Here is a 12,543-nt window from a genome sequence, read left to right on the forward strand (position 1 = left end):
AGAGGATGTCACCAAAAGAACTAAACAGTTGCAAAGTCACTCTAGAAGGTTGCTGTTGCCATTTTAAGCTGTGTTACAAATGTCTGAACTTTGGTAAATAAGACTGTTTGAAGTGGTTATGTTTTGGTTTGTAGTATCAATTCGCATTAGACTCTAAACAGATTGGACAGATCTAATTTAAATGTGGTGTCAGGGGAATAATCTTTAAACATTCTGGGGTTTTTTTTTGTTGTTGTTGTTAAAACAATTCACACCACTAGGTCTCAGTATAGAGCGCTATGAAGACTTTTGTATTGGGCAAGAGCAAGCAATTAATGGATGGATGAATGAATGCTTTCCATGATTTTGCATTTACTTGCATTTACACAGTTCTGTAATTCCAGACTATTACAGAATTCGTTCTGTTTGCAATATTGCTGCAAATCTGTGTGTACTAGTAAATAAAGAACATATTACGAAATTCAATACAAAAGATACAAAATGGTTCCAAATAAGACCCTTTTTTTGGAAGCTCAGAACCCTTAATTATTGAAGAAACCCTTAAACAACCGTTAGCACGTTCGCCGCACACCTCCAGGGTCCGGGGTTCGACTCCCGCCGGGGCCATGTGTGTGCGGAGTTTGCATGTTCTCCCCGTGCTGCGGGGGTTTCATCCGGGTGCTCCGGTTTCCTCCCCCAGTCCAAAGACATGCATGGTAGGCTGATTGGCGTGTCTAAAGTGTCCGTAGTGTATGAATGGGTGTGTGAGTGTGTATGTGATTGTGCCCTGCGATGGACTGGCACCCTGTCCAGGGTGTACCCCGCCTTGTGCCCTGTGCTCCCGGGGATAGGCTCCAGGTTCCCCGTGAACCTGAAAAGGAGTAAGTGGTGGAAGATGGATGGATGGATGAACCCTTAAAGAACCCTTGATTAATCTTTTTTTTTTTTTTTCCAGATCACAATATATCCAGTAGGTGGCCACATTGTCTTACTCTACATTCACTGAACTGAATGTTTTGGAGAAACACATGTACCACTGTTTGAACACGCCTATCTTGTCCTATCTGTTACTTTCATTTGAATTTCTTTCTTTTCTAAGGATTTTCCAAGCCCAGCACTGCATTCCAGGAGCGTTTGTTCATACAGGAAGAACAGCCACAAGATCATTCCATGAAGTTATTAAACACATATGATTATTGATTTCCCATAAAAACAGAAAGCTTGTTTAGAACTTACTTGCCCCACTTAGTGGGAAAACTCCTAGTTCAGAAAAAGTACAGATAATTTACAGAAAGGTTCAATTCATAGATGATTATGATCGGTTTGTCCAAATTGATTTTTATTTATTTGTGTGCCACAACATACTCACACAGGCATGAGTTTTATTAAACAAGTTAAAAGCAATGAAGATCAAATTTCCTTCACATTCTTGTTTGGCAGGTCTGGTGAGTTTTTTATTTATTTATTTATTTTTTATATAATTGAGTCTATTCATGTCCATACCTGTAAAAAAAAAAAAAAAAGAAACAAGAAAAAAAAAAGTGATTTAGCCAACATAATATTACTAATAATAATAATAATAATAATAATAATAATAATAATAATAATAATGAACTGTCTGTAAAATGACATGAACATGACTCACATGATATTTTGTGTCTGACGGGCTAGTCCGGGATAAAGCCAAGGTATTTGGCGAGGTTTACATCTTTTTGTTCCAAAATAGACATCATAACGGCGCTGGCAGTGTCACCTTTTTCATACACCATATTTATTAGTATTCCAGTCTTGTCTTCTATCACTTTGTGGGCCTGCAATATCTCATTCGCTTCCCTGCTAGTAAGAACTGGCGGGTTTGCAGCCCTGAGACCATCAATAAGATCCTTAAGGAGAGCTTCATTAACTCTCTCAATGAGGTGAAGCCGGGCTCTCAAAAGCAACTCTGTATTAAAAAAGTCAGCATAAAGTAAAAAATATTCAGTGTTGCAATTTACGGTTTTGTAATTGCATTTCAGATCATCATGAGAGCGCATATTTGTATGGCATTTCTTGACATATTTGTGCTAGTTTAAAGAGACTCACCTGTCATGTTCCGTTCTCAGTGAACTCTGAAGCTGTGTTTGCATGCAGAAGGGATTTATCGCGTTTCCACTGTAAGCTTATGTGTAGGTGGGTATGCATGGGGAAAATAGTATGCTGGTAAACACCTGTTCAAATTTCTATCATACCAAAGAATCTTGCTCTGTATAAACCATTGTAGATTCTCAGAGATCAGTGCAAAGATCCCATAACAGCAGCTCTGAGAGTAATGTGAGCTGCAAGGTTTATATTAATGCTTATATGTTATAAGAACAACTTACACAAGGACTCGTCTAGTGGACGCGCCACGTTAACATATTTAAAACATCTGTGCTTTTTGATGTGGTGAAGCTTACTCTAAGGAGAACATCTATTTAATAATTATGTCAGCATTTTGTAACATTCAGAGGTACAGCTGTTTTCCAGCATGGGAAAGTCTTCAAGACAGAAGTGTTACTGGTTTCTCTGTAACATAAAAAGTTGTTTAACATAACAAGACTGGTAAAAGAACGAGTGTTTATACCTGTTTTAATGAAAATGACATCAGGAGCTAGAGATAGACAAGCCAAAGCATTAAATGTAACTATAAATGGATTAAGCATACAAAGTGTTGTTCTGAAATGAATAAAAGAAATCACAATCGTATACACTGATACATGTCCTTGCATAATTAAGTCTGAAAATGCCTGGTTAGTATTATTCAAAACCATATCATTCTTCCTACAGACTTCCCTGAACTGAATGTTTCATGTACAAGTGATTTCTAACATTTAAAAAAAAAAAAAAAAAAAAAAACATGAAAATTCCAGATTATAATCTAATCTAATTATGGAATGAACAATAGTACTGACCAGTTTACAACAGGAAATGAGTCCTCACTTTGATTATAATCATCACTTACACTTTCAGACATTCAGAACCCTAAGTAGAGCTATTTTTTTTTAAAAGCAAAGGATCCATAACTATCCAGAAAAAAATAAATAAAAATCGAATAACTATTCATGATAATCTAGAAATAATTTATTAATAAACTAGTAATAACTCACATGCAGGTTTTAACTGGGAAGGTGTGCATTAAAAACAGTAGTTCCGACTGTAAAAATAAACGATAAATGGTTTGTATTAACGTGATATTGTCCATATAATCTACATGTAAAGCGAATAATGAAAGGATTAAAAACTTGTTTTTTGTTTAACAAAGAATTGTTGAGGAATTGGTGCGGTTTTGTTTTTTTTAGTTCGGAAATGGTTGTGGAAGGACATTTATGGAAGGAGTCTCCAGTGTCAGTGCTTTGTAACAGTCAGTAAGTTTAACACGGGATAGTCTTCGTGACGGAGGACGTTTTGCGTTTTCTTCTTATTCAGTTATGTGACAAGATTTGTTTTTCTGGTCTCGTGAATTTCAAGAGAAAGAATACCAGAAATGTTGGTGAGGGAGCAACTATTTATGATGCAAGCGTTAACAGGAACTAACCTGTTCTCTTGAACAATAAATGTAATGATAAATAATTTTTTTTTTTTTTTTTAAAGTGCTACACACCCTTCTTTAACAAACGAAAAATTGTAATCGTTGGCAAACTGCTGCGGTATAAAGAGGAGAACACACATCCGACTGCAGTGTTCGACAAAAGTAGGCTAACACACTTTGGTATAACTTATTTTCATGAAACACAATCGATATGAAGTTACGAAACAGGCATGGTTCTACATTTTCCATGAAACAGAAAGCTTTTTTAGACGTTATTATTAACGTCCTGTGAGGAATCTTTCAATGCAGAAAAAGAACAGATGATTTAAAGAAAGACTAGAGGATTCTGATCAGTTTGTCAATATATATATTTTTTATTTATTCATTTGTGTGCCACAGTGTACAGTATAAAAGGTCGGCTTCACATGAATGCTTGGCAGATCTGAGGAATCTCTTTTCCATTTTCATGTTCCCAACATCCACGTTCCTTTTTCTTTTCTTCTTCTTTTTTTTTTTTTTGTAGAATTTGGGTACATTCATCTCCGTACCTGTATAAAATGAAACGTGATTTAGCAAACAGTTTAAAAATAAAGAAAGAAACTCAATGACGAGTACATGTGAGAATTACTCACGTTTCTCTTTGTCCTAGCGAAGGCCGATGCATTTGGCGACATTTCCACCCTTTTTTTTCAAAATAGAGATCAACGATTTACTGGCCTGGTCACCTTTTTTACAGACTATATCTACTAGTAGTCCAGTCTTGTCCTTTGTCTCTTGCTGAGTCTGGAGAATCTCATGAGCTTCCCTGACAGTAAGAACAGGAGGTTTTGAATCCATGAGACCATAAACGAGAGCCATAAGGAGATCATTATTAACGCCATTAATGAGGTCGAGCCGGGCTTTCGAAAGCTCCTCTGTTTTAAAAAGGGCAGCATAAAGACAAACAAACAAACAAAAAAAACATCCAATGTTGCAGTTTATGGCTTTGTGATTACATTGATTTTATTTCTTATTTCTTGACATATTTGTGCATATAAGTTTAATTTCAAGAGACGACTCACCTGCCATGTTCCGTTCTCAGTGAACTCTGAAGGTGTGTTTGTATGGAGGAGGGTTTTATCTTTCCACTGTAAGCTTATGTGTAGGTGGGTATGTATGCAGAAAGAGAAAGTAGATAAATAGGCTGATAAAGATCTGTTCCAATTTTTATCATACCAAAGAATCTTGCTCTGTATAAAATTACTTCTATTACTTTTCTATTACGTCTGTTACGGTAATGTCAGCTGCATGGCTGCATGTACTGCCAAGCTGCCACTGTTGGGCCCTTGAGCAAAGCCCTCGACCCTCTCTACTCCAGGGGCGCTGTATCATGACTGACCCTGCACTCTGACCCCAGCTTCCTGACATGCTGGGGTATGCGAAGAAAAGAATTTCACTGTGTTTTAATGTATACGTGACCAATAAAGACTCATGATCATTATCATTATGGTTAATAAGAATATGCTTATACGTTATAAGAACATCTTACACAGGGACTTGTATGCTGTATGCTCCACACAAACGTATTTAAAACATCTGTACGTTTTTGATGTGGTGATGTGTTCTGAACACTTCTTTAATGTTTATGTAATAATGTAAGTGAAAACAGCAGGTAAACATTAAATGTAACTATAAATGGATAAAATGTGCAAGGTTTTTGTTCTTGAATTAATCAGTCCATCAATGAGTGAATGAGTGAATGAATTAGTTATGTATGTAGAAAACACTTGTCTTTTCTTTCACCTTCACTTGAGCCTCTTTCCGTTCTAAGGATCTTTTTGAAATTATTCATCACGTATTCTATGATTCTAGACTTTCCATAAGCCAGTAAATACACACGTGTAGAAGTCGCTAGGTATAGAAAAAGGACTTGTAAGGAATTGTGGATGGAGAAGAAATAGCGAGAAAACACTTCTCAGGACTTCAGAAAGAGAGCAGATCCCTTGTTGAAAGGCTGAAATAATAAACGATTACGATCAGTTTGTCAAAATGTATTTTATTTATTTTATTTGTGCACCACAACATACTGAAACAGGCATGAGTACATTTTTTTTTTTTTTTTCAAATTATTAAAAGCAGTGAAGATCAACTTTCCTCCACGTTCTTGTTTAGCAGGTCTGGTGTGTTCACATTTTCCCAGCCTTTAAAAAAAATTCTTTTAACGATTTAACGATAATTTGATCCATTAATCTCCATACCTGTAGAAAATGAAGAGCGATTGAGCAAACAAAATAATAATAATTGTAACAATCATAACATCAACAACAACAACAATAATAATGTGATTTCACAATTTCACGTGACTCACGTGGATTACATGGAATTGGTCTACTGTCCTGCATATCCTGTTCAAGGCGGAGTTCTCTGAAGATTTCTGCATCTTTCATTCTCAAAATATCACACAGAGATTTACTGGCCTGGTCACCTTTTTTACACACCATATCTACTAGTAGTCCAGTCTTGTCCTCCGTCACTCGGTGACCCTGCAGGATCTCATTGGCTTCCCTGCCAGTAAGAACTGCAGGGACTTTAGCCCTGAGCCCATCGATGAGATCCTTAAGGAGAGCTTCGTTAACTCTTTCAATGAGGGGAAGCCTGGCTTGTGAAAGCTTGTTTGCTTTAAAAGGGTCAGCATAAAGAAAAAAATATTCAGTGTTGCAATTTTAAGCTTTGTCAGTAATTTCAGAAAGACATGCCAACACATTATTTTTGTATTTGTGTGCGTGTTAAGGTTAGTTTAAAGAGACTCACCTGCCATGTTCGATCCTCAGTGAACTCTAAAGTTGTGTTGGTGTGCAGGAGGGATTTATCTGTCCACTGTAAGTTCATGTGTATGTGGGTGTTTATGCAGAACGAGGAAGTAAAAAAATATGCGGATAAAGCTTTGTTCAAATGTCTTGCATACCAAAGATTATCTTGCTCTGTATAAAATGATGTCTGTGACTTTTCTATTTTTAGAGATCACTTGAATAAAACATTTAGAATGTGTTTTTTTTTTTCAATGAATCAATTCATTATCCAATATAAACTGTAATCATTGAATCATTAAAATGCCTCGTTCGAATGACTTCAAACTGGAACACTACAGAATTCCCCGAACTGAAATATGTTTCATGTTTCTGAACCAAAAGTTGAGATACGTGAGATACACTGAGATACTAAATGTAAGTGTAAATGTTTGCGAAAGCCAAACCAAACAAAGATTTTTCACAGGATTTGCATATAGTGACGCCCACAAAACTCCATAAAAGTTCAATTGCACAGATGAACGATAAGAGTAAAGTCAGAAAAGCAGACGTGGAAATGATTTTGATTCACTTCTACACCAATGAAAATATTTAAAGATGCAGTATATGATCCATCCATCTATCCATCCATCTTCTATACCACTTATCCTTCCTTCAGGGTCACGAGGAAACCTGGAGCCTATCCCAGGAAGCATCGGGCACAAGGCGGGGTACACCCTGGACAGGATGCCAATCCATCACAGGGCACACAATCACACACACACTCACACACTACAGACACTTTGGACATGCCAATCAGCCTACCATGCATGTCTTTGGACTGGGGGAGGAAACCAGAGTAAACCCCCACAGCACAGGGAGAACATGCAAACTCCACACACACACAGGTGGGAATCGGTGGGAATCAAACCCCCAACCTTGGAGGTGTGAGGCGAACATGCTAACCACTAAGCCACTGTAGACAAACACAAGCAGAAAAAATAAGCAGAATGAGTGATCACCTCAGTTGATAAACTGCAGAGCATGGTTGTAGAATTCTCTAGAATTCTAGAGAAATGGCTCAGCTGGTAGAGCGGGTTGTCCACTAATCGTAAAGTTGTAGAATTCTATAGAGTTCTCTAGAACTCTAGAGAATGTGGCTCAGCTGGTAGAGCGGGTTGTCCACTAATCGTAGAGTTGGTGGTTCGATGAGTGACTCCACATGCCGAAGTGTCCTTGGGCAAGACACTGAACCCCAAGTTGCTCCCGATGGCAAGTTAGCACCTTTCATGGCAGCTCTGCTACCATTGGTGTGTTTGTGTGTGAGTGTGAATGGGTGAATGAGACACAGTGTAAAGCGCTATATAAGTGTGCCATTTACCATTTAGAAGAGCTCACAACGTTCAGTCTAGGATCATTTCTTTTTAGGAGAGAGAACAGGACTATGCTCAGCGATCGCTAAAGCTGAAAAAGCGATCCTGGTGCTCCAAGAGAAACTGGATGAGCTTGATCTTGAGAAAAGGGGAAGGCAGAAGAATGTGGAGCATCCATAATCAGTCAATGTTTCACGGTATTTTCTGGTATGTTTTTTTCTTGACTTCTGTTGTTCCACCGGGTCAGAGACACTCTATGTTGTTGAGGAACTAGCAGAAGTAGATGGACAGAGAAATTTGTCCATTTTCATTGCTGAACTCCTAATGTAGGGTGACCAGACGTCCCCGATTTCCGATACACTATCCCCGACTGGAGCTGTCCCTGGTGAATGTCCCCATTTTACAGCACGTTCGAAACAACTCACAAATACACAGCAAAAAGCCTGATCGACATAGCCTGAGAAGTACCAGAGCAATCGTGTAGTGATTATTTTCACCAACAGAGGGGGCTACAGGCTAAACTGTGAGGAGAAAAGATAAGAGGAGAAGCATGTTTAGAAGAGAGTAAGACAGATTTTTTTACCAAGAGCAGGCAGAGGAACGATCACAGCCCTTTCCAAGAATTGGAAATGCCGTTTTAATGACAACATGATGAGAGAATTTCCATTTCTTGGTCCAGGTCAGAATGATACAACGGTTCATTGCACCATCTACATTTCCTCGTTTTCAGCTGCCAGTGGAGGGAGAGCGGCAGTGGTAGGGCATCGGCTGGTGTACCGTCAGTCACCATATTCTTCAAGAAGGTAGAGCCGTCCCAACAAGAATATGATTTAGCTGTGAAGGAGGGTGTTTACCACACTATGCATCACAATCACCGCTACAGATCAATGGACTGCACGGCACAGCTGACACGGAAGCTCTATGAGCCAAAGTTTACATGTGCTAGGACAAAATGTGAAGTCATTGTGAGGAACGTGTTTGCACCCTGGGTAACTTCTCTGGTAACACAGGACCAAGAACAGGTTGAATATGTGTCCTCGTCCATTGATATGTCCAACCATGGACACGTAAAGCTGCTACCAGTAGTCGTCAGATATTGCAAGATATATGATTGGAACATATCTGTGGAAACAAAACTGTTGGATTTCATTGAACTGAAAGGGGAAAGAGCAGAGGAAATTGCAGATGAGGTCTTGGTGGTTATTCAGAAATGCCACCTTGAAAAAAAAGTGCAGACAACAGAGACTCAAACACCAACTTTGGAGGACTGAATAGGCTTGGTAGGGTCAATGTCCATACAAAAATAAAAATAAAAATGCTCTGTGGAGGGATTTAACTGGTTTTGGTTGCCCTGCCTACATCATTCATAACACATCCAGAACAGCTTTGGATCTGATTCCTCTTGATGTTGAGTCCTTGCTCACAACATTTTTAAAATAGGCATGTACACTCTTCATTTAATTGTGTCTCCTTCTTCATAGTTAGAAAGAGATCTTCATACAGTAATATTAATCTGTGAAATAACATGTATAAAACAAAAGAGGAGATTTGGGAACCCCATGACCTGACTCAAAAAAGTAAAAAAAAAAATTAAAAAAAAAATGATTATGACTCATGAGCAGAATTTGATTATGAGCAGAATCAGCAAATTCATGTGCAAATATTAACCAGTTCAATCGTCAGCTGAGTGAAACCTACATCTTGGTGGGCACTTCCTGTCTGCATGAGGTAATAAAAAAAACAGACGAGCCGTTTCCTGTTTCCTCAGTCACACAAGTTTTCATACATGCAACTTATTGCATGTTGCATGTATGAAATAATGATTATTTCTTGCATTCATAATGCATAAATTCTACTGAAGTTTTAAACCAGGTGCCAACCATGGTGGATCTCATGAATCTGTTGTTACCATAGTACAGAAATACTAAAAATGCTTGCTGCAGAGTTTGCAAATCATGCCTCAGCTGATCGAAACCTGAGTAACTGGCATTTCTTTCTCATCTGTGGTTATAAAGAGTTTCCTCAGTTGCTGGGGGTTTTTTTTTCATGCAGAGAAAAAATCCACAACAACCCTACTATTATACAGTGATACCAAGGCATTATTATACAGTAGTAGTAGTATTATACAGTGATACCTGGTTCTAATACACGTAACATATCTATCTCCTATATGGAATTGAATCAGTGTGGATTATTAAAGGTTAAATTAAGTCAAATTAATTCGGAGTCATGGAAATGTGAGAAAGACAAATGATTGAGATGTCAGTTTTTGTATTAAGTGGTTAATTTAACTAAGTCCAACTGCCTTGTTTGTCAGTTTGGCATCAAAGTCGCAAAATATTTTCTCCTGGTAGAAGATAAAGCTGCACGGCACTAACAGTAAAACAGCCAAACGAACAGAAACATATACTTATCTAATGCTGCAAATTTTCGTAATTGTTGTCATATTCATATTTAACTGGAAGTGGGCGTGGTCTATATCAGAAGAATTGTTTTTAATGAGGAACCTAATGCTATGCCCCCCAAACCACTGGAAAACGATGAAATAAATAACGATGGAGAAGTATAATTTAAGAACAAGGAACAATGGAATGAACGTACAGAATATTTTAAAAATTAATTATTATCAATTATTATTTTATGGAGACGCCTGCAAAGATGCGCTGCCAAAATCCTACAGATCCCCTTGATACAGATTTTCTAACTGTTCAAATATCCATCCATTTTTCATAAAACTTATCCTACACGGGGGATCTCAGGAAACTCGCGGCACAAGGCAGGGGACACCCTGGATGGGGTTCCAGCCCATCACTGGGCACAATCGCACACTATATGCACACTATGGACAATTTGGAAATGACAATCAACCTACGACACATGTCTTTGGACTGGGGAGGAAACCGGCGTACCCGGAGGAAACCCTCGAAGCACCGGGAGAACGTACAAACTCTGCGCATACACAGGGCGGAGGCGGGATTTGAACCCTCATTATTTAAATAACATCCAATAACACTCTGGCTATTTATTGGAGCTTTTTATTTTTGAACAGAACAGATTTTTATCATGATTATCTTTCGATTTGAGATTTATGTTATTTGTAAGCCAGCTTATTTTTTTTTAAGTATTAAGAATAGGATTTGACCGAGTCAAGTGATGAGTCAACCAGCTATGAGCTAATGGCTTATAATGGAATCTTATATCATCCAATATGGCAGACTCACTGGCATACGTTAGTAGCCCGCAACAACAGCTAAGATGGCGTCTACTGTACGGTAAAAAAAAAAAATCAGCACGTTCTTTGTAGAGTCGGTCCGTAGAGGATATCGCAGAGTTGTGATGATGTCATATGACGTGTCTTGGCCCAAATCTGCAAAAAATCTGCGGTACATTTGAAATATTGCGAGCTCCTCTAAATATTGCAGCGTTTGCTTGATTTTGCGTCACTTTCTGCGATGGCAAAATCACTAAATCCTGCAGGGGCTGTATAGTTAACAGTTCTTAGCTTCCTAAACCCTTTCTAATAAGGAACCACTCTGTTTAAGGGTTCTCAGAGTACGTTCATAAGTTCCCCCCAGAGGGACATTTCTCCCTAGGGATGGGAAATACGGCAAAAATATCATCTCAGGAAATGAAAATCGAACAAAACAGTCAAGACACATGAAAAACTTCAAGCTCAAAGACTTCTTTTATCAAAATTTCTTAAAAGTTGTAACAAGGAATAATTTCACAGTTGTGCGCTGTATTTATTTGCTGTAGTTATAACATGATGATCCCCAGAGTACTCAGATAAAAGGGATCGTGATGCTAATATTACCAAAATCATATAACATCATATAAGGGGTCGTGCTGTTACAGGAAAATCATCAACGACAGAATGGAGTGACGTGACCTGGAGTTACTCTTACCATCCCGACACACCATACTATTTATCCTTCTCGTACTCTTCGTTTAATTTAATGCGAAACGAGTACGCTCATGTTATAACACCTACGTCATAACAGCTATAAACTATACACAGCTATAGAAAGTCATTCCATTTCTTACACAGTGCAGGATAGCTTACATAAAACCTCAATTAAAACCATTTTCTTAAAACATATTTGTTTGCTTAGAGTAGCGATATTAAAGCATATTATTGGCAGAAAAACTCGATTTTTGGTTAAAACTAGATTTTATTATTTTTTTTTTTTTGGTCTTTTTAACTAAAGGCAACTTTACGCTTATTGCACACTCGGTGCAGAAGAGATTCTCTTAGGACGGAGCACCGAAATGGCCGACATTCTCGTAAGTGCAGTAAATAAACATGAACTATTTGAATCGTTTGAGATGATTCTCAGGATAATAAAACCTGAGTCTTATAAATTATACTTATATTTAGTTGTTCAATAAGCTTCAGCTGTTAGTGGTGTCGGTTTAATCTAAACAGGCAGCATACGTTTAAGAGCATTTAACTATCTTAAAAGTGGTACAATCCCAATAGGACCCAGCTAACATGGCTGTCACCAATCCTTTTGCCAGCGTGTGTTTCGGCAACTTTAAAATCTCACCGTCATGTAGACTTTGGATGTTTTTTTTCTTCCTAGTCAGCTTTAGTACAATGCTAGCTAGTCAGTAATCGGGTAAACCACAGTTCAAATGTAAGTAGAATATTCAAAACTCAGGGACATTGAGGTCCATGCCTATCCAAGGCTGTGCTCCATTTCCAGTGGCATATTCTCTGGAGTGTAGTCCCGATTAGGATCCTCCACATATCTCTGCAGCGTGCTGTAATACTGCTCGCCACGATTATACGTGTATAGGGTCGAGATCTGCTCCCAGGCTTTGTGGTTTGGAAAAGGAAAGACCTCGGGGTCTTTGTTCTCAAAGAAGCTCTTGAGGT

General features: G+C 38.2%; 1 protein-coding gene and 1 long non-coding RNA gene across 4 annotated transcripts in view; both read right to left on the bottom strand.

Annotated features, from left to right (window-relative positions):
- Positions 1-1,291: 1,291 nt before the first annotated feature.
- On the bottom strand, positions 1,292-6,424 carry LOC128628835 (uncharacterized). Of its 2 annotated transcripts, none has more exons than XR_008393086.1 (5): positions 6,317-6,424; positions 5,883-6,182; positions 4,588-5,763; positions 1,625-1,921; positions 1,292-1,482 (listed from the first exon to the last, which is right to left on the bottom strand). It is a non-coding gene; the product is annotated as an uncharacterized LOC128628835 (long non-coding RNA). The 2 variants fall into 2 exon arrangements; XR_008393087.1 differs by having other exon boundaries at positions 5,874-6,182.
- A 4,906-nt stretch (positions 6,425-11,330) lies between these two features.
- Positions 11,331-12,543, bottom strand: part of LOC108280884 (calcium homeostasis modulator protein 5) — an 8,094-nt gene continuing 6,881 nt past the window's right edge. For both annotated transcript variants that reach the window (XM_053673675.1, XM_017496377.3), the window contains one exon: positions 11,331-12,543. This exon is cut by the window's right edge and continues 181 nt beyond it. In XM_053673675.1, coding sequence (XP_053529650.1) covers positions 12,344-12,543 — 200 coding nt within the window. In that variant the 3' untranslated portion in view covers positions 11,331-12,343.

Source organism: Ictalurus punctatus, chromosome 20 (genome assembly GCF_001660625.3).
Source record: "Ictalurus punctatus breed USDA103 chromosome 20, Coco_2.0, whole genome shotgun sequence".
Taxonomy (NCBI): Eukaryota; Metazoa; Chordata; class Actinopteri; order Siluriformes; family Ictaluridae; genus Ictalurus; species Ictalurus punctatus.